Below are 26,804 nucleotides of genomic sequence, written 5' to 3' on the forward strand. Positions count from 1 at the left end.
GTTCGGAGGGTGGTGGTGATGATGGTGGTTGTAGTGGTGGTGGTGGTAAAAAGTTGCCATTCCTCACAGGCCCATGTGTGATAATGGGCCATTCTACCACAAGTTCAGCTCACATCCTAATGCCATGAACATCCCGTGAACTCTTGGAGAGTCTCTGTCAGTCCGCTCCGCTGCTCTCCTGCTCGTTCACGTCGCGTGTTTGGAGCATATTGAGAACTCTTCGAACCATAAAGCCGCTCAAACTCAGTAAATCACTGGAACTAGTGTTTACGTGACATCCAGGATATGCGCCCACTTACTCACCCACCCTGGCAACCTAGGGGAACTAATAACGCTCTGATGTCAGAGCCTCGTTGCAGCGGGTCTCTCTCTCTCTCTCTCTCGCTCTCTCCCCACTTCACTGGATTACTCTGCGTCTCTCTACCACGGCTTATCCTAAGGGGATTCACGTCCACAGTTTTCTCTCTCTCTCTCTTTTCCCTCAGATATCTTTGATTGCGGGGTTATGGCTTGGGGCTCTTTTAATTACAGTATTATTTATTTGGTGAAGACTTATAGAAGTTATTAAAGAAAAAGATCACCTCACATGTTCAGTAATCATTATTATCAAAAGAAATGATTAATTTCTGGGACTTTATGCTACAAATCAGCGCATCAAGCATTATCATCTCTCTCCATTGCATATTTGTATAGATGGAAAACTCTTCTGATGGATCCCCAAAGAAGTATTGGTGTCATTTGGATCTGGATTTATCGTACTTAGAGCTGAAACTCTGCTCTGTAAAACCTATGGCATAATTGGCTTAAGGGTCAGACAGTTTTAGATGTAGTACAGCCGCCAATAGTTAGCTGACTGACCTCAAATGACAGACTGTTAGCCCACAGTGAATCATTCAGAAATGCCTTGAAACCTTGTTTTCTGTGTAGGATGCAGTGATTCTGTTCTGATCCCTTACATGATAAACTCCCAAACTATTGACAAATGGTATTGATACATGAATCGAAAAGCGTACTTATTTTTGATCCAGGAAAAAGGTTTGCATGTCAAAAGTGAACGCTTTATCACTGGCATCAGGAGTGTGTTGAGTTGCAGTCTCCTGTTAGGGAGCTCTGCAATGTTGGCTTTTATTATTGCAGAGTGCGGAGCTAAGGTAGGGGTAATAGCTCATAGGAGACTCATTATTCCCCCTCCCAACCACACTTGCACAGCGCGTGTGCACACATGCACACACACACATACACGCACACGTTCACTTACCCACACAAATAAGCACATACTTCATGTTCCATTTGGCTTACCCCTGTCATTATCCCATAGCAGATGTGACCCATGCCATAAAACCACTGCATTGTCCTGCATAGATTAATAAAAGCCACCATCTATTTACAGCAAGATAAACTTTATGTTATTTAGCCATAATCATACTTCTATTTATTATAGTGATACATTTATTCATAAGAAAGTATTGTGAAAAGCTGAAGTGCCGTGAAAAAGTATTGCCCCATTCGTGATTTTTTAGGATTTTTTTGTGGTTTTTGCATATTTGCCTCATTTAAATGTATCAGATCATAAAACAAATTTTAATATTAGACAAAGATAACCCAAGCAAATATAAAATGTTGGTTTTTTTTTTAAGTGATCATTTCATTTATTTAGGGGAAAAAATGTCCAAACCCACCTGGCCCTATGTGAGAAAGTAAATGCCAACCTAACTGGCTGTGCTACGAAAAACAATGAAGTATTTGCAGTGACTGGCAGTGAGTGTCTGACATCACTAGGGAGGAATCTTTGGTCCATGCTTTTGTTGAATTGTTTTAATTTACCCACACTGGAGGGTTTTAAAAGCACGAATGACCAGTTTAAGGTCAAGTCAAAGTATTTCAATCTGATTTAAGTCTGGATTTTGACTAGACCACTCCAGTCTTTTTTTTTTTTTTTTTGGGGGGGGGGGGGGGGGGGGGGGATCGAAGGTCATCTGGATTTTCTGTTAGCGAGCAGAATTCATGGTTCCACCAATTCCAACAAGTGATCTGAAGAAGCAAAGCAGCTCCAGACCTTTACACTATCACCACCACATTTCACTGAGATCATCAATGCCTTTTTTTTGTCTTTTGTCCTGTCTTCCTTCTCTCACCCCAACTGGTCACAGCAGATGGCCCCGCCCCTCCCTGAGCCTGGTTCTGCTGGAGGTTTCTTCCTGTTAAAAGGGAGTTTTTCCTTCCTACTGTCGCCAGAGTGCTTGCTCAAAGGGAGTCATATGATTGTTGGGTTTTTCTCTGTGTGTATTATTGTAGGGTCTACCTTTCAATATAAAGGCGACTGTTGTTGTGATTTCGTGCTGTATACATAAAATTGAATTGAATTGAATTGAATTGAGTTGAATAAACTTGTGGGAAGGTTTCTAGTGTTACAAATTTTGTTAAGGTGTGGATAATCACTGTTACTGGGGTTCACTGGAGTCCCAAAGACTTAGAAAGGGCCAGATAGCTTTTTTCGTTTAATGAGTCTAATCGTCATTTAAAAACTGCATTTTGTATTTACTGGATTTTTGTCTGATATTTAATTAAATCAGAAAGGGGGGGATGCTTTTTCATAGATCTGCATATATACTTTACTATATGTGCTTTTCATGTGATGATGAAAGAGAAAATTTAATCTACTCTTAGCTACTCTATTGTTCTGCTCCTTCCTGTCTCACTAACACTTTATTGACAAGTTGCCATCAGACTGCTTAAATCAATGCCCCAGTGAGTCAAAAGAGTTCAAATGTGGGAAACACAGTGCACCTGTGGATGTTCAAAAACCAAAAAATAAAATCATTCCTTCCTTTTGTCAACCACTATTTATTCCCTAAATACACCTGTGGAGAATGGTATCCTATCCTATACATCCTATACATCCTATACATCTCGCTCTGTAAATGCTCACTCTTACCCCACTCTTCCAACCTTACTCTCTTCATCATGAAGGGCATATGGACTCTTCTTGTCCCTGTCAGTTCCCTGGTAAATCTGGGAAAGCTCTGAGAGGTGGTGGGCAGGGGTCATAGCTGCAGTTTGTGGTGTACAGAGCAGCTTTATTGCTTAACCACGTCTTGAGCCCTGAATCAGGGTCATGATGAAAGCCACCAGCTGTAACATACTACAAATACTCCATGATGCCAATGGAGTCTCCGCAAACATGCCCTGTATCATCTTGTGGAGCTTATAAGCATCCATCAGGTCCAACTGGAGAAGAAAGGTCTGCGTTCCTAACTGTGGTGTTTTAGGCTCCATTGCCACAGTCTTTGTTTCATTTGACACATATTTGAATTTTACGCTGATTTGGTGCCACTGTGGAAGTTTGGGAATCAAACATGACTGACTCTGGAATCATTTTGTTTTAAAGAAAACCATGGAAAACAAAATCTGTGGCCTGTATCTGCAAATCATTGCTACATTTCCCTTCCTTGAGCTACTGATGCAAATCAAAATGGTAAATGGCCTGTATTTATATAGCGCTTTACATATCCAGTCATCCACCCATTCACACACTGGTGATGGCAAGCTACATTGTAGCCACAGCCACCCTGGGGCGCACTGACAGAGGCGAGGCTGCCGGACACTGGCGCCACCAGGCCCTCTGACCACCACCAGTAGGCAACGGGTGAAGTGTCTTGCCCAAGGACACAACGACCGAGACTGTCCGAGCCGGGGCTCAAACCGGCAACCTTCCGATTACAAGGCGAACTCCCAACTCTTGCGCCACGATCACCCCAATTAGTCTTTGTGTAAATCCATAGAAGTGATTCTAGATGAGGAACTGGCATTGTGTTGGTGGGAAAAGAAGTAATAGCAAGTATTTTGCGCCACACCTGTTTTGGGATGGTGCAAAATGGTCTAGGCAAGGACATGCATCCCCTACTCCATCTGATCCAGTTTTGCCAGAAGTCAGAGCTTACTCTGACTTACTCTACCCATAAAAATTATGGGCAATCTGCAGCAAACTGTTCAAGTGAGAATGCAATCACTTGTTTGAACAGCTTTTGATTGGGGCAAAGTACTTACATGAAGTAGTTTCCATTCCCTAGATTGTGTTGTTTTCAGATATCTCGTACTTGTCAATGTGAAAGTACCTGATATACATAAAGTCAAAGCCTTAGGCACATCCTAGCCACTGTTACTTATTATCACTTATTTTTGGGAGTGTTCCCAAAGATCACTGGGACAAATGTTAGATTCATTTTGAAAACATCAAGTGTGGCTGACCCTTTCAGCAATCAGACAACATTACTCACACTGATTTTATTCTTGGGCTCCTGTATGGGCCTCTCCAGCCACAGCAGCTATGGCAAAAAAAATGAAACAAGGGTGACACAAGTAAAGCCAAACCTGCCCCAAATGAGCCCAACAAATACAATCGCATCAACATTGGTTTTGGAGATACTACTTATCACCTCTTATGCGCTTTTCTTATGTATAAAAAGAAACAGGACATTGAAAAATATCAATTACTTTAACCTTTTGGTGAGACCATCAAAAATATCCCTACTCTGATAAATTTCCAAAACCACCCAACCCCTAAGTGTCAGTTCAGTAAAAACTCCATCCACTGCTCAATTGACCCTGAAATAAGAGAGTCATTAAATGCCCCAATTACTCAATAACACTTATACCAAAGTCACCCTTAAGTGTTCCTTTCTTTCTAACTACACATAAAAAACACGTACACTAAGGCTCCATAGAGATGATCAACTATACTTTGTATATCCTATTATTTCCTGTTTATTTTATTCTCCAGCCTTTCTCCATGGATCAAGATGCAAGGTCATCAGGTGAGGCTGTGTGTCTTTTGTCTGCAGTCGCCCTGCAGATTGTTCTGTGATGAAGTGGTCGTCTATAAAGTGTGACCCTGAGGTCAGGGCTGAAACCTAGGCAGGGATTCATTATCCGAAATGGGAACAGAGCAAGGTGATTAATACATTCTGTATCCCAATGTATAAAATGGGGAGTGTTTATTTAAAAAACATAAATATATGAACGCGAGCCACTCTGTACTTTTGTTGATGTTTTACGTTTCTTTGACTTGACGGTGTAATTAATTTCAGAAGGTTAAGAGGTGGTTTTGTGCAACACGAGCTCGTCTTGAATCAATGCATTTGTCACCAACCCTGAATTTAGTATAATTCCTATACAGTCAGTCTGACTGCATCTTTCATCTTCACCTGCCCTGATTGACAGTCTAATTAGAGGTAAAGTAATGGTAAATGTAATCAGGGCTAAATTACAGCCATAACTCACTCAGTGGAGAGCCTCATACCTGCAAGCCAGTCACAGTCACAAACTAACAAACTGACCTCACCATCCATTTCAAACATAAGGACCTGGTATTAACATCTCTCAGCACCACAGGCCGTGCTGAAGTGGTTTTTGTGGAGTGCTTACAAGGTCGCCGCACCCACATTACCAAAAAAGAGAGAAGAGCATATTTTCTCACTTAATGGCATCGAGAATGAGACAAAATGTGTTTTGGGGGGATTTGGTTGACCATACTCTTTAAAACCCATCTGCCATTAGTGCGTGACACGAGTCATTGTATGTTTTTATTGTGTCAATCCAGTTTGAAACGTCCTATTTTCAAAGGGTAGTAATCTTTCTGTGAAACTACAAGCATAAATTACAAAGACAAACAGGGGGGTGTGAGGGGAAGGTTTTCATACAGTACAATACATACAAAAGGAACACTGATTTTCAGAAGTAAAAATAAAAAAGTACTTTGTACAACTGAAGACATATTTCATGTGGGTTTTTTTGAGACAGACTTTTATTTTGGGGGGCAGGGCAAGGGTTTGATCTATACTGCAGCCAGCCACCAGGGACTTGGAGACATATCCATGGAGAAACTACGGAGGCTGAAAAATGAAGTACAAGTGCCAAAAACTGGAGTTTCTCTAGTGGCTGGCACCAAAAGTAAGTCGGTCACATACACACCAGTGTTAAAATAGCAAGAAAAACATTATGATCATGTTTATAGGTACAAGAAAATACATTTAGATGTGTGTGACTGGTTACTTTAGGGGGAGGGGGAGCCCTCACTCCCCATACTTTAAAATCACTGAACCTGACCTTTCCACCACATGGGTGCCACCCAGTGTTGCCAACTTAAAGACTTTGTCGCTATATTTAGCGAGTTTTCAGACCCCCTTAGCAACTTTTTTTCTAAAAAGCGACTAGCGACAAATCTGGCGACTTTTTCTGGTGTTATTGGAGACTTATTTATGATGACTTTTTGACATGAAAGCACATGAGCAAAGCCCCCCCCCCCCCCCCCCCCCCCCACACACACACACACACACACACACTGTAATGCAGGGTGGGAGCTGCAGTAAATGTACTTTTTTTTTGACTAAAATAAATCAATGCACTAAAAAATATCATTCCCATCATTGCAAACTTAGAAATCAGATGCCCTTGATGAGCCTTAAGTCCGTCTTGTACATCCGATATGACTGAAGCTGTCTGGTGAGGCTTGCTGTGTCCATTTTTATTTTAATGGTTAAAAATGTTCTTCTTTTGCCATTACTTTTTATGGATCACAAGGTATAAAACTATAAAACAGACACACACAGACACACATTCACACACACAAAATAACTTGTAGTTCTAAATGTATTTTAAATGCTTTTATGGTGTTTTTTACTCACTTTATGTCTCTTCCGTGATGTTATTTCTCTCTCCTACAGCGTCTGTTACAATTACATAGGCATGACCAATTATGCAAATTAGGCGATGACATCATTTAGCGACTTCTAGCGACTTTTAGGACAGCCAATAGCGATTTTCCTTACTGAGGAATTGGCAACACTGGTGCCACCTAAACAGTTTGCTAGCTAAGCTTGCAAGCTAACAGTTGCAAGCTAACCAAGCTTGCAAGCATTAGCACACTCTGCACCTCGTATCCAAATACAGTAGGGCTAACTTCTGACTCCAAAAAAGTACCAAAAACTACAGCAGCGGTTATATTCCTAAATTCAGGCTTCTAAATGTAGCGAGTATGACCATGTTTTATATGCAGTCTATGATAAATAAGAATCCATCCAACACAGAAACTAGCTGCCTAGCAGACTAAGTGCAATGAAAAAAAGTTGCACAAATACATATAGTGTGACTACAGTGGAGAGTTTTGACTGTTTATCACTCAGTTTTACTTCACTATAAAGAAGATGACTGTATATTATGACTTCTGATGTCTCAACAGCAGGCGTTATGCTAAAGGAGCATTAAGAGCACTGACAAGATTGTATGAGATTAGTCCACATTAGGCATACAGTACGGTTGAGCCTGTGAAGAACTTGTTTGACAGAGACCCCCATAAACTGAGCTAGCCAACCTCTTATTTGCTGCCTAGAAACGTGAATTGAGTAAAATCAAATAATCGTTTAGCTTTTCTAGATGTTTCTAATACTATTGCATCAAAGTAATTCAGTTCTGACCTGCTTTTGTTCTAGTAAATGTGTGTGAGTGTAAAAATGCTACTTGGTTCAGAATGAATAAGTATTATGATCACTGCACATATAGTACCTACAGTTCTTTTGAAGCTGTTGGTGTCTCTAAATTAGAGGACTGCTGGGCCAATGAGTCCTGCCAGAGCCACACCCTGATCAGAGGGCTGCACCTTCTGCTCTCCCAGCACCTTTTCCACCTGTCATTTGATTCACATGCTGGCCAAGAAACCACACAGTGCCCTGGTGAAGAGCGAGTAAGTGTGTGTGTGAGTGTGTGATTGACCCATAGGGTGAACAGAGATCAGAGGTAGGTGCCAGATCAGATCAGATCAAGGCTTTCCAAGTAGGATAAGCTCTACTTATGCTGCTTTCAGAAGGGTCGTGTGTGTGTGTGTGTGTGTGTGTGTGTGTGTGTGTGTGTGTGTGTGTGTGAGAGAGAGAGAGAAGTTGTGAGGAAGTGAGCAAAATGAAAAAGAACTGGATAAAATGTCTATAAAATGGTTTCTTTTCCGTCACCAGAGGATTTGTTTTCCTTTTTGTCAAAGAACAAAATATAATACTGCAATCACTTAAAAAAAGTAGTTCTTCATTTTATACATTTTATACAGTGTTCTCGTTTTTATGTTTTTTTGTTGCTTCTCTTTTCAGTTGGTAAAGGCATAAAATGAGAGAGCTCGCTGGCTCTAGGTTGGGCGAGGCAGGGCAATGTTGGCAGAGTTCAGTCCATGCCGAGGTCTATGCCAGGGGGTCGCTCATGTCCTCGTCAACCTGGGAGAGGAGCTCCTTCTTTTCATCAGTGCTCGCCAGAGAATTGCGGCTGTTGTGGGCACCCATGTACAGGGTGGCATACACTGGGTTCGTGAAGTTGGTGGGCTGCGGAGTGAAGAAAATTTCTCAGTGACTCAGGCAAAAGAAATGAAAAGATTTGGTATATTGTGAAAGAAGCAGTATTTTTCTTATTCAAATAGGCTCAGCTCGCATAAATAACAAGATGTTTCCCAGCTCAGTGCTGAAACCCTGGCAGACATTTGTGGTTTGTTATGTTTTCTGTGTTTGGTTATTTGTTTCTGAAAGTCTGGGCACTAATCATCTGCCCCCAACAAACCAGTAGGTGTATTTCCAGTGAAGAACTTGCAACTTCTTTTTAAGCACTCAGGACTTTATGGACAATTCCTCATTTGATGTTTTATGATTGTGGTGAAAAGTGTTTGAATATAGTGACCATGAGGGCTCCAGCATAAAAGCTTTATTCAGCTGCTCCCCTTATTCACAGTGGATTTCCGTTCCTGACACCCCCAAGGGATTTTTGTCTCCAGCTGGGATTAAACTGGAGATTTTTTCACTTCTTAGGTGAATGTAAAAGAAATGGTATTTATATAGTGCCTTGTGCTTTTATCTGCTGAATGCATTCACACACACAGAGGTAACTCAGGGTTCAGTATCTTGCCCAAGCATTGATCTGTATACAAACCACTCGAGCCACAACGTGTAAACCATGAGACTATGGAGCCACTCATCAGAACTAAAGTATATGATTCACATAATTCTAACAATATTCATTCCAAAATTCATTACAGATGCCAGAAGTAAATACCATAACGACACCCACTGGTTTCCTAAGTCTTGCTTTAAAGCTTTTGCATTTGGACTGTGGTGATCTCGATGGCAAAAAACTGGATATAAATGTAGAAAAGTGATTACAGATCAGTCAAGACAGAAAACTGTTTTTCACTAGACGTCCAAAGGACAGGAATATATTGAGAAACCCAGCTACTTTCATCCAGTGTTCTTTAGATCACAAAGAAGGGTCTATTTACTGTCTATAATGACTCCACAACCAAAACCAATTCATTAAAAAAAAAAAAACTCACAAAAGGACTCATAAATGTGGAAATATCTGCATGGTTAGCCACTACCAGGCATTTTCAGATATTTTGTAATGAAACGGCTTTTTTAAGCTTTGTTACCTTGTCTGGGTCTAAAGCAAAGTCGGAGTCCAGAAGTTCCCCAGCATCATCATCAGGATCTCCTTCATAGATCTTATAGGCAGGGTTTCCAATCTCAACATTCATGGCCCCGTTGGTCATTCGGTGGTGCTGGAAGCCCTTGGCACTGCAGAGAAACAGATCAACAATTATCTTAGAAGCAGATTCAGACCCTTGTTTAAAAGAATTGATGTGCTAACCTCAGAAGAAAGCTAGAGTGACTAAAAGGTGTCTTATCATAAACCCATATCATAAATTCACTCAGCACTGGCTATGTACAATTGACAAGAACAAGACAACATATATCAAAGGTTTTCAAATGAGCTTTTGTGTCAAAAGGCCATTTGATCAAACCTATCGAATATACTGCAGCATGTCCATTGCGGAGAATGCTGGATTAGATTGCAAATATTCGGCTGTTTGCAAGCATATAAACATTTTTCAGAGATGCACAGTTATATTTACAAATGTAAACAGGGAAAGGCATGGAGGACAATGGGAGGACGTCAAAAGTTCAACTACTCGTGCATCACCAGAGCTATTCCAGAGTGAGTAGGCCCCCTGTGTTGTTGGGTGGGAAACCCCATGGAAGCCAAACAGAAGATGGCAAGCGAGGACAATGCGTTGGAGGTCTGTAAGCAGGTTCCACCATTCTCGCAGAAGCCTTAAGACAGCAAAGAAAGAGAAGAGTGGCAACGGACCGGTTAACCCATAACAACGCATGTAAACGCATGGCAACGGACAGATAACCCATGGCAACGGACATTTAACCCATAACAACGCATGTAAACGCATGGCAACGGACAGTTAGCGCATGGCAACGGACAGTTAACCCATGGCAACGGTCATATAACCCATGGCAACGGACTGTTAACCCATAACAACGCATGTAAACGCATGGCAACGGACAGTTAACCCATAACAACACATGTAAACGCATGGCAACGGACAGTTAACCCATAACAACGCATGTAAACGCATGGCAACGGACAGTTAACCCATAACAACGCATGTAAACGCATGGCAACGGACAGTTAACGCATGGCAACGGACAGTTAACCCATGGCAACGGACCAGTAACCCATGGCAACGGACAGTTAACCCATAACAACGCATGTAAACGCATGGCAACGGACAGTTAACCCATAACAACACATGTAAACGCATGGCAACGGACAGTTAACCCATGGCAACGGTCATATAACCCATGGCAACGGACTGTTAACCCATAACAACGCATGTAAACGCATGGCAACGGACAGTTAACGCATAACAACACATGTAAACGCATGGCAACGGACAGTTAACGCATGGCAACTGACAGTTAACCCATGGCAACGGACCGGTTACCATGGCAACGGACCGGTAACCCATGGCAACGGACCGGTTACCATGGCAACGGACCAGTAACCCATGGCAACGGACCGGTAACCCATAACAACGCATGTAAACGCATGGCAACGGACAGTTAACCCATAACAACGCATGTAAACGCATGGCAACGGACAGTTAACCCATAACAACGCATGTAAACGCATGGCAACGGACAGTTAACGCATGGCAACGGACAGTTAACCCATGGCAACGGTCATATAACCCATGGCAACGGACAGTTAACCCATGGCAACGGTCAGGTAACCCATGGCAACGGACCGGTTACCATGGCAACGGACCAGTTACCATGGCAACGGACCGGTAACCCATGGCAACGGACCGGTTACCATGGCAACGGACCGGTAACCCATGGCAACGGACAGTTAACCCATAACAACGCATGTAAACGCATGGCAACGGACAGTTAACCCATAACAACGCATGTAAACGCATGGCAACGGACAGTTAACGCATGGCAACGGACAGTTAACCCATGGCAATGGACTGTTAACCCATAACAACGCATGTAAACGCATGGCAACGGACAGTTAACCCATAACAACGCATGTAAACGCATGGCAACGGACAGTTAACCCATAACAACGCATGTAAACGCATGGCAACGGACAGATAACCCATGGCAACGGACAGTTAACCCATAACAACGCATGTAAACGCATGGCAACGGACAGTTAACGCATGGCAACGGACAGTTAACCCATGGCAACGGTCATATAACCCATGGCAACGGACAGTTAACCCATAACAACGCATGTAAACGCATGGCAACGGACAGTTAACCCATAACAACACATGTAAACGCATGGCAACGGACAGTTAACGCATGGCAACGGACAGTTAACCCATGGCAACAGTCAGGTAACCCATGGCAACGGACCGGTTACCATGGCAACGGACCGGTTACCATGGCAACGGACCGGTAACCCATGGCAACGGACCGGTTACCATGGCAACGGACCGGTAACCCATGGCAACGGACAGTTAACCCATAATAACGCATGTAAACGCATGGCAACGGACAGTTAACGCATGGCAATGGACAGTTAACCCATGGCAATGGACAGTTAACCCATAACAACGCATGTAAACGCATGGCAACGGACAGATAACCCATGGCAACGGACAGTTAACCCATAACAACGCATGTAAACGCATGGCAACGGACAGTTAACGCATGGCAACGGACAGTTAATCCATGGCAACGGTCATATAACCCATGGCAACGGACAGTTAACCCATAACAACGCATGTAAACGCATGGCAACGGACAGTTAACCCATAACAACACATGTAAACGCATGGCAACGGACAGTTAACGCATGGCAACGGACAGTTAACCCATGGCAACGGTCAGGTAACCCATGGCAACGGACCGGTTACCATGGCAACGGACCAGTTACCATGGCAACGGACCGGTAACCCATGGCAACGGACCGGTTACCATGGCAACGGACCGGTAACCCATGGCAACGGACAGTTAACCCATAACAACGCATGTAAACGCATGGCAACGGACAGTTAACGCATGGCAACGGACAGTTAACCCATGGCAATGGACAGTTAACCCATAACAACGCATGTAAACGCATGGCAACGGACAGTTAACCCATAACAACGCATGTAAACGCATGGCAACGGACAGTTAACCCATAACAACGCATGTAAACGCATGGCAACGGACAGTTAACCCATAACAACGCATGTAAACGCATGGCAACGGACAGATAACCCATGGCAACGGACAGTTAACCCATAACAACGCATGTAAACGCATGGCAACGGACAGTTAACCAATAACAACGCATGTAAACGCATGGCAACGGACAGTTAACCCATAACAACGCATGTTAATGCATGGCAACGGACAGTTAACCCATGGCAATGGACAGTTAACCCATAACAACGCATGTAAACGCATGGCAACGGACAGTTAACCCATAACAACACATGTAAACGCATGGCAACGGACAGTTAACGCATGGCAACGGACAGTTAACCCATGGCAACGGTCAGGTAACCCATGGCAACGGACCGGTTACCATGGCAACGGACCGGTAACCCATGGCAACGGACCGGTTACCATGGCAACGGACCGGTAACCCATGGCAACGGACAGTTAACCCATAACAACGCATGTAAACGCATGGCAACGGACAGTTAACCCATAACAACGCATGTAAACGCATGGCAACGGACAGATAACCCATGGCAACGGACAGTTAACCCATAACAACGCATGTAAACGCATGGCAACGGACAGTTAACCCATAACAACACATGTAAACGCATGGCAACGGACAGTTAACGCATGGCAACGGACAGTTAACCCATGGCAACGGTCAGGTAACCCATGGCAACGGACCGGTTACCATGGCAACGGACCGGTAACCCATGGCAACGGACCGGTTACCATGGCAACGGACCGGTAACCCATGGCAACGGACAGTTAACCCATAACAACGCATGTAAACGCATGGCAACGGACAGTTAACACATGGCAACGGACCAGTAACCCATGGCAACGGACAGTTAACCCATAACAACGCATGTAAACGCATGGCAACGGACAGTTAACCCATAACAACACATGTAAACGCATGGAAACGGACAGTTAACGCATGGCAACGGACAGTTAACCCATGGCAACGGTCAGGTAACCCATGGCAACGGACCGGTTACCATGGCAACGGACCGGTAACCCATGGCAACGGACCGGTAACCCATGGCAACGGACAGTTAACCCATAACAACGCATGTAAACGCATGGCAACGGACAGTTAACCCATAACAACGCATGTAAACGCATGGCAACGGACAGTTAACCCATAACAACGCATGTAAACGCATGGCAACGGACAGATAACCCATGGCAACGGACAGTTAACCCATAACAACGCATGTAAACGCATGGCAACGGACAGTTAACCAATAACAACGCATGTAAACGCATGGCAACGGACAGTTAACCCATAACAACGCATGTTAATGCATGGCAACGGACAGTTAACCCATGGCAATGGACAGTTAACCCATAACAACGCATGTAAACGCATGGCAACGGACAGTTAACCCATGGCAACGGACCGGTTACCATGGCAACGGACCGGTTACCATGGCAACGGACCGGTAACCCATGGCAACGGACCGGTTACCATGGCAACGGACAGTTAACCCATAACAACGCATGTAAACGCATGGCAACGGACAGATAACCCATGGCAACGGACAGTTAACCCATAACAACGCATGTAAACGCATGGCAACGGACAGTTAACGCATGGCAACGGACAGTTAACCCATGGCAACGGACCAGTAACCCATGGCAACGGACAGTTAACCCATAACAACACATGTAAACGCATGGCAACGGACAGTTAACGCATGGCAACGGACAGTTAACCCATGGCAACGGTCAGGTAACCCATGGCAACGGACCGGTTACCATGGCAACGGACCGGTTACAGTTAACCCATAACAACGCATGTAAACGCATGGTAACGGACATTTAACCCATAACAACGCATGTAAACGCATGGTAACGGACAGTTAACCCATAACAACGCATGTAAACGCATGGCAACGGACAGATAACCCATGGCAACGGACAGTTAACCCATAACAACGCATGTAAACGCATGGCAACGGACAGTTAACGCATGGCAACGGACAGTTAACCCATGGCAACGGTCATATAACCCATGGCAACGGACAGTTAACCCATAACAACGCATGTAAACGCATGGCAACGGACAGTTAACCCATAACAACACATGTAAACGCATGGCAACGGACAGTTAACGCATGGCAACGGACAGTTAACCCATGGCAACGGTCAGGTAACCCATGGCAACGGACCGGTTACCATGGCAATGGACCGGTAACCCATGGCAACGGACCGGTTACCATGGCAACGGACCGGTAACCCATGGCAACGGACAGTTAACCCATAACAACGCATGTAAACGCATGGCAACGGACAGTTAACCCATAACAACGCATGTAAACGCATGGCAACGGACAGATAACCCATGGCAACGGACAGTTAACCCATAACAACGCATGTAAACGCATGGCAACGGACAGTTAACCCATAACAACGCATGTAAACGCATGGCAACGGACAGTTAACCAATAACAACGCATGTAAACGCATGGCAACGGACAGTTAACCCATGGCAATTGACAGTTAACCCATAACAACGCATGTAAACGCATGGCAACGGACAGTTAACCCATAACAACACATGTAAACGCATGGCAACGGACAGTTAACGCATGGCAACGGACAGTTAACCCATGGCAACGGTCAGGTAACCCATGGCAACGGACCGGTTACCATGGCAACGGACCGGTAACCCATGGCAACGGACCGGTTACCATGGCAACGGACCGGTAACCCATGGCAACGGACAGTTAACCCATAACAACGCATGTAAACGCATGGCAACGGACAGTTAACCCATAACAAAGCATTTAAACGCATGGCAACGGACAGTTAACCCATAACAACGCATGTAAACGCATGGCAACGGACAGATAACCCATGGCAACGGACAGTTAACCCATAACAACGCATGTAAACGCATGGCAACGGACAGTTAACCAATAACAACGCATGTAAACGCATGGCAACGGACAGTTAACCCATAACAACGCATGTTAATGCATGGCAACGGACAGTTAACCCATGGCAATGGACAGTTAACCCATAACAACGCATGTAAACGCATGGCAACGGACAGTTAACCCATGGCAACGGACCGGTTACCATGGCAACGGACCGGTTACCATGGCAACGGACCGGTAACCCATGGCAACGGACCGGTTACCATGGCAACGGACCAGTAACCCATGGCAACGGACAGTTAACCCATAACAACGCATGTTAATGCATGGCAACGGACAGTTAACCCATGGCAATGGACAGTTAACCCATAACAACGCATGTAAACGCATGGCAACGGACAGTTAACCCATGGCAACGGACCGGTTACCATGGCAACGGACCGGTTACCATGGCAACGGACCGGTAACCCATGGCAACGGACCGGTTACCATGGCAACGGACCAGTAACCCATGGCAACGGACAGTTAACCCATAACAACGCATGTAAACGCATGGCAACGGACAGTTAACCCATAACAACGCATGTAAACGCATGGCAACGGACAGTTAACCCATAACAACGCATGTAAACGCATGGCAACGGACAGTTAACCCATAACAACGCATGTAAACGCATGGCAACGGACAGTTAACCCATAACAACACATGTAAACGCATGGCAACGGACAGTTAACCCATTGCAACGGACCGGTTACCATGGCAACGGACCGGTTACCATGGCAACGGACCGGTAACCCATGGCAACGGACCGGTTACCATGGCAATGGACCAGTAACCCATGGCAACGGACAGTTAACCCATAACAACGCATGTAAACGCATGGCAACGGACAGTTAACCCATAACAACGCATGTAAACGCATGGCAACGGACAGATAACCCATGGCAACGGACAGTTAACCCATAACAACGCATGTAAACGCATGGCAACGGACAGTTAACGCATGGCAACGGACAGTTAACCCATGGCAACGGTCATATAACCCATGGCAACGGACAGTTAACCCATAACAACGCATGTAAACGCATGGCAACGGACAGTTAACCCATAACAACACATGTAAACGCATGGCAACGGACAGTTAACGCATGGCAACGGATAGTTAACCCATGGCAACGGTCAGGTAACCCATGGCAACGGACCGGTTACCATGGCAACGGACCGGTTACAGTTAACCCATAACAACGCATGTAAACGCATGGTAACGGACAGTTAACCCATAACAACGCATGTAAACGCATGGTAACGGACAGTTAACCCATAACAACGCATGTAAACGCATGGCAACGGACAGATAACCCATGGCAACGGACAGTTAACCCATAACAACGCATGTAAACGCATGGCAACGGACAGTTAACGCATGGCAACGGACAGTTAACCCATGGCAACGGTCATATAACCCATGGCAACGGACAGTTAACCCATAACAACGCATGTAAACGCATGGCAACGGACAGTTAACCCATAACAACACATGTAAACGCATGGCAACGGACAGTTAACGCATGGCAACGGACAGTTAACCCATAACAACGCATGTAAACGCATGGCAACGGACAGATAACCCATAACAACGCATGTAAACGCATGGCAACGGACAGATAACCCATGGCAACGGACAGTTAACCCATAACAACGCATGTAAACGCATGGCAACGGACAGTTAACCAATAACAACGCATGTAAACGCATGGCAACGGACAGTTAACCCATAACAACGCATGTTAATGCATGGCAACGGACAGTTAACCCATGGCAATGGACAGTTAACCCATAACAACGCATGTAAACGCATGGCAACGGACAGTTAACCCATGGCAACGGACCGGTTACCATGGCAACGGACCGGTAACCCATGGCAACGGACCGGTTACCATGGCAACGGACCAGTAACCCATGGCAACGGACAGTTAACCCATAACAACGCATGTTAATGCATGGCAACGGACAGTTAACCCATGGCAATGGACAGTTAACCCATAACAACGCATGTAAACGCATGGCAACGGACAGTTAACCCATGGCAACGGACCGGTTACCATGGCAACGGACCGGTTACCATGGCAACGGACCGGTAACCCATGGCAACGGACCGGTTACCATGGCAACGGACCAGTAACCCATGGCAACGGACAGTTAACCCATAACAACGCATGTAAACGCATGGCAACGGACAGTTAACCCATAACAACGCATGTAAACGCATGGCAACGGACAGTTAACCCATAACAACGCATGTAAACGCATGGCAACGGACAGTTAACCCATAACAACGCATGTAAACGCATGGCAACGGACAGTTAACCCATAACAACACATGTAAACGCATGGCAACGGACAGTTAACCCATGGCAACGGACCGGTTACCATGGCAACGGACCGGTTACCATGGCAACGGACCGGTAACCCATGGCAACGGACCGGTTACCATGGCAACGGACCAGTAACCCATGGCAACGGACAGTTAACCCATAACAACGCATGTAAACGCATGGCAACGGACAGTTAACCCATAACAACGCATGTAAACGCATGGCAACGGACAGATAACCCATGGCAACGGACAGTTAACCCATAACAACGCATGTAAACGCATGGCAACGGACAGTTAACGCATGGCAACGGACAGTTAACCCATGGCAACGGTCATATAACCCATGGCAACGGACAGTTAACCCATAACAACACATGTAAACGCATGGCAACGGACAGTTAACCCATAACAACACATGTAAACGCATGGCAACGGACAGTTAACGCATGGCAACGGACAGTTAACCCATGGCAACGGTCAGGTAACCCATGGCAACGGACCGGTTACCATGGCAACGGACCGGTTACAGTTAACCCATAACAACGCATGTAAACGCATGGTAACGGACAGTTAACCCATAACAACGCATGTAAACGCATGGTAACGGACAGTTAACCCATAACAACGCATGTAAACGCATGGCAACGGACAGATAACCCATGGCAACGGACAGTTAACCCATAACAACGCATGTAAACGCATGGCAACGGACAGTTAACGCATGGCAACGGACAGTTAACCCATGGCAACGGTCATATAACCCATGGCAACGGACAGTTAACCCATAACAACGCATGTAAACGCATGGCAACGGACAGTTAACCCATAACAACACATGTAAACGCATGGCAACGGACAGTTAACGCATGGCAACGGTCAGGTAACCCATGGCAACGGACCGGTTACCATGGCAACGGACCGGTTACCATGGCAACGGACCGGTAACCCATGGCAATGGACCGGTTACCATGGCAACGGACCGGTAACCCATGGCAACGGACAGTTAACCCATAACAACGCATGTAAACGCATGGCAACGGACAGTTAACCCATAACAACGCATGTAAACGCATGGCAACGGACAGTTAACCCATAACAACGCATGTAAACGCATGGCAACGGACAGATAACCCATGGCAACGGACAGTTAACCCATAACAACGCATGTAAACGCATGGCAACGGACAGTTAACCCATAACAACGCATGTAAACGCATGGCAACGGACAGTTAACCAATAACAACGCATGTAAACGCATGGCAACGGACAGTTAACCCATGGCAATGGACAGTTAACCCATAACAACGCATGTAAACGCATGGCAACGGACAGTTAACCCATAACAACACATGTAAACGCATGGCAACGGACAGTTAACGCATGGCAACGGACAGTTAACCCATGGCAACGGTCAGGCAACCCATGGCAACGGACCGGTTACCATGGCAACGGACCGGTAACCCATGGCAACGGACCGGTTACCATGGCAACGGACCGGTAACCCATGGCAACGGACAGTTAACCCATAACAACGCATGTAAACGCATGGCAACGGACAGTTAACCCATAACAACGCATGTAAACGCATGGCAACGGACAGTTAACCCATAACAACACATGTAAACGCATGGCAACGGACAGTTAACCCATGGCAACGGACCGGTTACCATGGCAACGGACCGGTTACCATGGCAACGGACCGGTAACCCATGGCAACGGACCGGTTACCATGGCAACGGACCAGTAACCCATGGCAACGGACAGTTAACCCATAACAACGCATGTAAACGCATGGCAACGGACAGTTAACCCATAACAACGCATGTAAACGCATGGCAACGGACAGTTAACCCATAACAACACATGTAAACGCATGGCAACGGACAGATAACCCATGGCAACGGACAGTTAACCCATAACAACGCATGTAAACGCATGGCAACGGACAGTTAACCCATAACAACACATGTAAACGCATGGCAACGGACAGTTAACGCATGGCAACGGACAGTTAACCCATGGCAACGGTCATATAGCCCATGGCAACGGACAGTTAACCCATAACAACGGACCGGTTACCATGGCAACGGACCGGTTACCATGGCAACGGACCGGTTACCATGGCAACAGACCGGTAACGCATGGCAACGGACAGTTAACCCTTAACAACGCATGTAAACGCATGGCAACGGACAGTTAACCCATAACAACGCATGTAAACGCATGGCAACGGACAGTTAACCCATAACAACGCATGTAAACACATGGCAACGGACAGATAACCCATGGCAACGGACAGTTAACCCATAACAACGCATGTAAACGCATGGCAACGGACAGTTAACGCATGGCAACGGACAGTTAACCCATGGCAACGGACAGTTAACCCATGGCAACGGTCAGGTAACCCATGGCAACGGACCGGTTACCATGGCAACGGACCGGTTACCATGGCAACGGACCGGTAACCCATGGCAACGGACCGGTTACCATGGCAACGGACCGGTAACCCATGGCATCCTCACCCCTTCCTGTTACGTGTTGCATGTTGTCCATTGTTTATTTACCTCTCACCAGTCGGCAGCGTCCGCCATGTTTGTCTGTGCTAAATGTCATCTGCGGTGTGCTCAACAGCTATTTGGTCAACAGGCTCTAGAAGAAAACAGAATCAAACTTACGTGAACACAGTCTGTATCCACACTTTTGTTTCCTCTGTGACAGCCATCCTGTTTGGTAATCTGCAAACTCAAGAGCTTGTTGACCACTGTATTGTAACCAGAGTGGTTACTTTGTAACGTCCTCATTGTTTAGTGTTACTGATTTGCCAAAATCACCGTCTCAAAGCCTTGAATTTCTCCGTTTTGAAGCACAACTTCTAGCAGTTGAAATACAAGGCTATGGGAATGTGGCATTCCTGCCACATTTGCTAATTTTGTAGCTCTTATGGACAATTTCAGCTTTAACCCAAAGTTTTAACTGCACAAGTGTTTCCAGATTTTCTGGATTTGAAAATTATAACAATAAACACTCAGTTGTCAGTTTATTAGGGAGCTCAAACTAATGCAGACTAACAACAGTCCTGCAATAAAGGCAACTTTTCATAGTTTCATCTTCATTATAAAAAAGAGGAAGTGTTTGTGGTGCTGTTTTCATGTACTGCATTATACAGTAAGGTGTTCCTATTTGCTTTTCTTTTTTTAGCTTAACCTCATTTACAGAAATGAGGGAACAACTGATATAAATTAGGTGTACCTAATAAAGTGAGAACTGAGTGTACATCCTCTGCTCTTCTTGCTTAAAAACACTCTTAAGAAATTGAGATGTAAACAGAAGCAAATGTCCAGATTGACCTCTTGGTCGTCTAACATGTGTGTCCCCCTGTCTCTCACCCCCCCTCTCCATGCCTACTCACAGATCTCCGAAACCAGCCTTTCCTGCGAGCGGACGCGTTGATCCGGAGCGGTTGGAAGAGACCCTAAACCACTTATTCGTCACTTATAGTCCCCTCCCTATTGTAACCCTTCCCTTTGTCCCAGTGGCGCATCTCAACCCTGAGGCTGCAGATCACAAAGACTGAAAAGCGAGGACAGGACAAAGCCCTTGTTTTAGCCCGGTAATTTATTTATTTATGGATGCCCTTTTACAACCACTTTAAATGAGCAGGCATGATTACAGAAGCACAACGCGCTACTACTCCTTCGTCACCGCGAGCAGAAGGCTTTCCCTGCTCTGTCGGCACTGACCTTTGGGAGGATGACCAGAGCACAGGTGAGGCCATCTGAGGACTGGAGGAGGAATTGTGCTTTCACTAACAAGTGCCTGCTAGCATGTGGATCTTAATGTGGACATTCCTAAAACCCATTAATATCCGAAGGTTACGCAGTCATAGCAGGATTTAAACTGGGAGGCAGCCAAGATAAATTGCCGACTCTTCTGCTGCTGCTGGGACGCCTGCCTTTAAGACACCTGCAAAAGCCTCCTGCAAATAACAGAGGAGGTGCGATGTTATAACAGACATTCGTGGACTGTTTCGCAGCGTTACGCCAAGTCTTCGAGACGCCTTCAATCAGACTTAATATTGTTTATTTTGATTGTATCTGGGAGCAAAGACCATCACTGTACTGGTTCTTCTTGTCAAGCTAGACAAACCAAATTACTCCAAAGTTTGATGTTCCGCTTAAGAAGTGCCTTTTTGTGTTATTTCTCGTCAGTCAGCCATAATTTGTTTATTTTACATCTTTCATTTGGTAAAGATTGTATTTTTTACCGCCTTGTAATATAACATTAGCCTTATAATCCTGACAACAATATGCAAGTTGAAGGCACAAAAAAAGCTTAAAGGTATGTTAGTTCCTTTTTACCTCTAGTACATCAGAACAGCTGACACGAGAGTCCCCAGAGTTTTGTGCCTTGACCAAGTGGTGGTTAAAAACAGAATATTACGTGCCTTGATAACACTTCCTGTCACACCGTGCGTGACAGTTAGGAGGTGACAGACGCATGAAGGAGACTCCAGGTGGACTACTGTTTCAAAGGCACACTTGCTGTTTGGTTAGCCTGCTCTAAATGTATTAACAGATGAAGGATGAAGTGCATTTAAAGCTTCTTTTTCTTATCCGTTTTAATACAGATTATTCCTCCTAACAGCTTTAGAGACTTGCATGACATTGGCACAAAGGGAGCAATACATCTTAACACTACTTAAATTTGGCTCAAGATTGTATAAAACACTATTCTTGTGTGTACTGAAATCAAAAGAAACATACTTTTTTTTTTTTAAGAAAAAGCTATTCTTGGGATTGTCTGTTGACTGAAAGACAACACTTCCTGTTTAATAAATATGATGATTTATGTAACAAGACCAAAGACTTTCATTACAATTCAGAAGCCTTTCCAGATTAAGCAACATCCAAACAAGTGCTTTCTACATGTTTGTGTTTTATTTCTTCATTCTTTAATGATAAGTGAGGCTATTTCCTAATGTACTGAAGTATGAAGTAGACTGCTTCTCCTCTCCATCTTTCCAAATGACAGACACGGGCATCGTACATTTCTACTATAAAAATCCATTTAATTCCTTATATCAAAAAGAAATCGAATTATAACAAAACAATCAGAACCACAAACGTGGGTTTTTGCCAGTTAAAGAAATTCTCCAAATGAAATATGATTGTTCCAACTTACATGGCGATTTAACAGAGCAGGATGTTAAAAGCAAATAAGCAAGAAAAAAAAACAGAATTTAAAGAAAAAATGTGATGAATACTGTTAACATTTGAGGACTAAAGCCAGAGTTTCCTCTTGGTTAAGTGTGTCTGTGTGTGTGTGAGCACCATGCAGTGATATGGTAGGTATGGCTGACAAGCTGAGGTGATTAAAAGCAATACGGTGAGCAGTGAGACATAGAGCCACACTTCCCAGACTAAAAATCCGGATGGTTAGCAGCAAAGCAAAGGAATGGAGAAAGGAATGCTTATCAGGAAGCCGATCAGTCTCCTTCCTGAGAATGCACTTAACAATGAGCATTAACCTAAATTACATGTCCATGTAATTACATACAGTGAAGGAAAGAAAAAAAAAATCCAACCTCCCACAGAAGTACGTACCATCAGACGGTCTCCCTGGCCTTTCCTGAAAGTATGTTTACAATCAAAAGACGAGGAACAAAAGTTGAAAGCAACCGTTCTCGGCTAATTACTGGTCGCAGGTTCTTTTTTTTTTAGAGGATGACCGGAAATTCACAGAAGCTTGTCTCTACTCCAGAAGAGTTTCAGAACAAAGCCCCAGCTCCTGTCCAGGGTGTCCTGCAGTAGGCTAATCCAAGGCCACGGATATCATCCCAGGCTTTTTCATCCTGGAATGTGGACTTAATTACAATCATCTTCATCCAGCGCACACTAACACACTGCCATGATTCATTCATCGGTGACACAAAGTATGTCAATTATACAATGACTTAAAAAAACAAAAGAAAAACATTAAAAAGTACAGACTGCTATTTGTTACTGATGTTTGTATTCCTGGGTATATTTTCAAGACACTTTGTTAATAGGTTCATATATATGGAAATATTTATATTTATAATATATATATATATATGTAACTTTAGTCTGTGCAAGGAGGTAAAAGACAATCACTTGAATGTAGCTCTTTGCAACAACAGATCAGATGCCGAGTCTCTTGTGCATACACGTGCAGTTAAACATCACCTCGCCTTTCCCTCTAAGACCTCCAGTAGCAAACATACATATACACAAAATGTGAACCAGCATCCAGGAAGCATTCGTGGTGAGCACTGACGCATCTCCTCTCTTTCATGAACAACGAAGACTTGGCAACATTTTCTAGGATGGAACAAAAATGTTTTTTTTCTCTTTTCCCCTACACAATTTATACAAAAATAAAAAAATTAAAATTGTTCCACTGCCATTTGTATCTTTTACATTTGCACAGAGGTAGTGGCTGAATGCGTGAGAAAGGTGTGTGTGTGTGTGTGTGTGTGTGTGTGTGTGTGTGTGTGTGTGTGTGTGTGTGTGTGTGTGTGTGCGTGTCACACTGGCTCTTTCATTTGCACTAGTTAATTGGTCTTTCATTTAAGTTTTCTTTTCAAAATGGCCACCAGTAATCATAATAATGATTTTTTTTAATGTGAATAAACTTGTAATGTGAAAAAACATATTAATTAACTAAAATAAAAATAAGAACTAGACTAGACTTTTGACATTTCTGAAAATGTAATTAACTGAAACAATTTTGTAAGATTGGAGAACTAAAAAAGCAAAATAAAATAAAAAATAAATATAGGGAATATTCTTAGTTTTACCATCTGTTAGTTTGGTAAGGATTTAATCACAACTTGCCTAATGAGGCTTTAAATGTGTTCATTGAGACTTTAGCTAAAAGACTGCAGTCAACTGTTTTCAAGACGTAATGGCTGTACTGAACTCTTCATCCAATAATAAAACTAATAATAAATAATAAATGATAAAGAACAAAATAAACACAGAAACTAATAAACTAATAAAGTAAAACAAAAACATTTCAAACAATAAAAACTAAACTGAAACAAGAAAATCCACTTTGGAAACAACCTAAAACTAAACTGACTTAAAGCAGAGTTAAGTCAGAATGACGTTTTACACAATCTAATTAGTAAATACAAAACTTTTTAACTCTGTATTTAACATTTCCAAGGAATTCCGTTACAATAGTTGATACAATATTTTGCATTATTGATACAATTTATAATCCTATTTACCTTTTAATACCCACCCAGTCTCTGACAACATATTTAGGGTAGAGTGACCGTATTGTATCAATTTATTATCACGCATGAACCATTGTGTGATCCAGTTTATATTACAGTGCTATGAATCAAAAGTAAGGAGAAATGACTCAACTTTCATCAGCTGTGATGTAACAGTTGATAGTTGCTAAACTGAGATGCTTGTGACTTTTTCAGTGTAAAAACCAGGATGAGTTTCACAGCACTGGTTTATTCATTGACCTGTTTCCCTAACATCACTGTGATGATGGTACTGGAGAAAATAGTCTCAGCCTGCTGAAGACCACAGGTGAAACATCTGTGCAATTCACAGACATGCCAAATCTGAAAGTGGATGACTGGACCATTTACATGCATTTACATCCCCCTCTATTTATATTTATATTCTAACTCTGTAACATGGAACTTCTCTCGATATTCTGCAACTGGAAACTGAATTTCCTGGAGGAACCCATCCGAGGGATTAATAAAGTTCTATAGAATCTAATCTAATCTAATCTAATCTAATCTAATCTAATCTAATCTAATCTAGAGGCCTTAATTCCCCCTTGATAGCAATACCTACACATTAAGGATCACTTTCTTTGATTTCTCAAGTGTATTTAACACAATTCAATTCAATTCAATTTTATTTATATAGCGCCAAATCACAACAGCAGTCACCTCAAGGCGGTTTATATTGTGCAGTAGATCGTACAATAATAGATACAGAGAAAAACCCAACGATCATATGACCCCCTATGAGCAAGAAATTCAGCTTCTGCTTGTCAGAGAGAAGCTACAGGAAACGTGTAGGAAAAATGTAAACCCTCCACCTACATGCAGAGGACAAAAACAAAAAAATGCAGATTTAGGACATTTTCAGTGGTTTCATGTTTCAGACCTGAAATCCATGTCCATCTTTTATATACAGTCTGATAAAACAAACCAAATCAGCCTCTAAACTGTTTCGCCTGTATAGAATAGTTTTTGATGGCCAAATTAGTTAGAAAAATACTATCTTTGGACCTTACCTTGGATTTTATGCTATGCTAATTAAAAGTAGTAAAGAAGATAACACTTTGTAATGCATACTTAACCCTGGAGAACCCATGGGGTCAAATTTGACCCCATGGTTTCCCTAGTAAACCAGTGGGGTCGGCTCTGACCCCATGGGTTCTCCAGGGTTAAACATGTAAAAGAAACAGTTATATTTTGTTATTTTCACTGCAGGAAACAGCTCGTGAAAGAGGTCAGGCCTGTTCACAAACAGCTGATTCTGAGAATGGGAAACATATAAAGGCAACTGGGAGGAATCCAAGTACACTGCGTACGAGAAGTGACAGGAGATGGGGTGAAACAAGGGGAAACAAACAGGGCAAAGATAGCAATGGTAAAAACATCTGCCTTTGGAGAACACAGACTTTAGATTAAATATTTACAAACTGCAGAACCAACAGTAAATATTTGTGGGTAAATAAACACACACACACACATTTGAAGAGTCAACCCACAGGTAACATTTAAATCTTTCTGGAGTTTGAGTAGAGAATACTATGAGACCTAACATGACAGACAAAATATAAAAAACAAACATTATATTGTACTGAAGGAGACTTTAAACTAGTAATTGAGACACATCAACAATAAGGTTCCTTACCGTGGTCACTATTCTAAGTCACTATACTAGGTCACTAGGTCACTATACTAAGTGCAATAATCCTTTCTGTCA

General features: G+C 43.7%; 1 protein-coding gene across 1 annotated transcript; it reads right to left on the minus strand.

Annotated features, from left to right (window-relative positions):
- Nucleotides 1-7,871: 7,871 nt before the first annotated feature.
- LOC309708183 (low-density lipoprotein receptor-related protein 1-like) lies at nucleotides 7,872-9,822 on the minus strand. The gene is made up of 2 exons (XM_082535971.1): nucleotides 9,452-9,822; nucleotides 7,872-8,357 (listed from the first exon to the last, which is right to left on the minus strand). Exons 1-2 carry the CDS (start codon nucleotides 9,569-9,571, stop codon nucleotides 8,220-8,222), a joined length of 258 nt encoding a protein of 85 aa, XP_082392097.1. The 5' UTR covers nucleotides 9,572-9,822; the 3' UTR covers nucleotides 7,872-8,219.
- Between the last annotated feature and the right edge of the window lie 16,982 nt (nucleotides 9,823-26,804).

This window comes from Aulonocara stuartgranti (genome assembly GCF_965226115.1).
Source record: "Aulonocara stuartgranti genome assembly, chromosome: 6".
NCBI lineage: Eukaryota > Metazoa > Chordata > Actinopteri > Cichliformes > Cichlidae > Aulonocara > Aulonocara stuartgranti.

Excerpts from the sequence above, each read along its gene's own strand:
- LOC309708183 (XM_082535971.1), bottom strand. The coding sequence starts at position 9,571 with ATGACCAACGGGGCCATGAATGTTGAGATTGGAAACCCTGCCTATAAG. Across the intron at positions 8,358-9,451 it reads TTGCTTTAGACCCAGACAAG|CCCACCAACTTCACGAACCC; the intron begins GTAACAAAGCTT and ends TTCACTCCGCAG.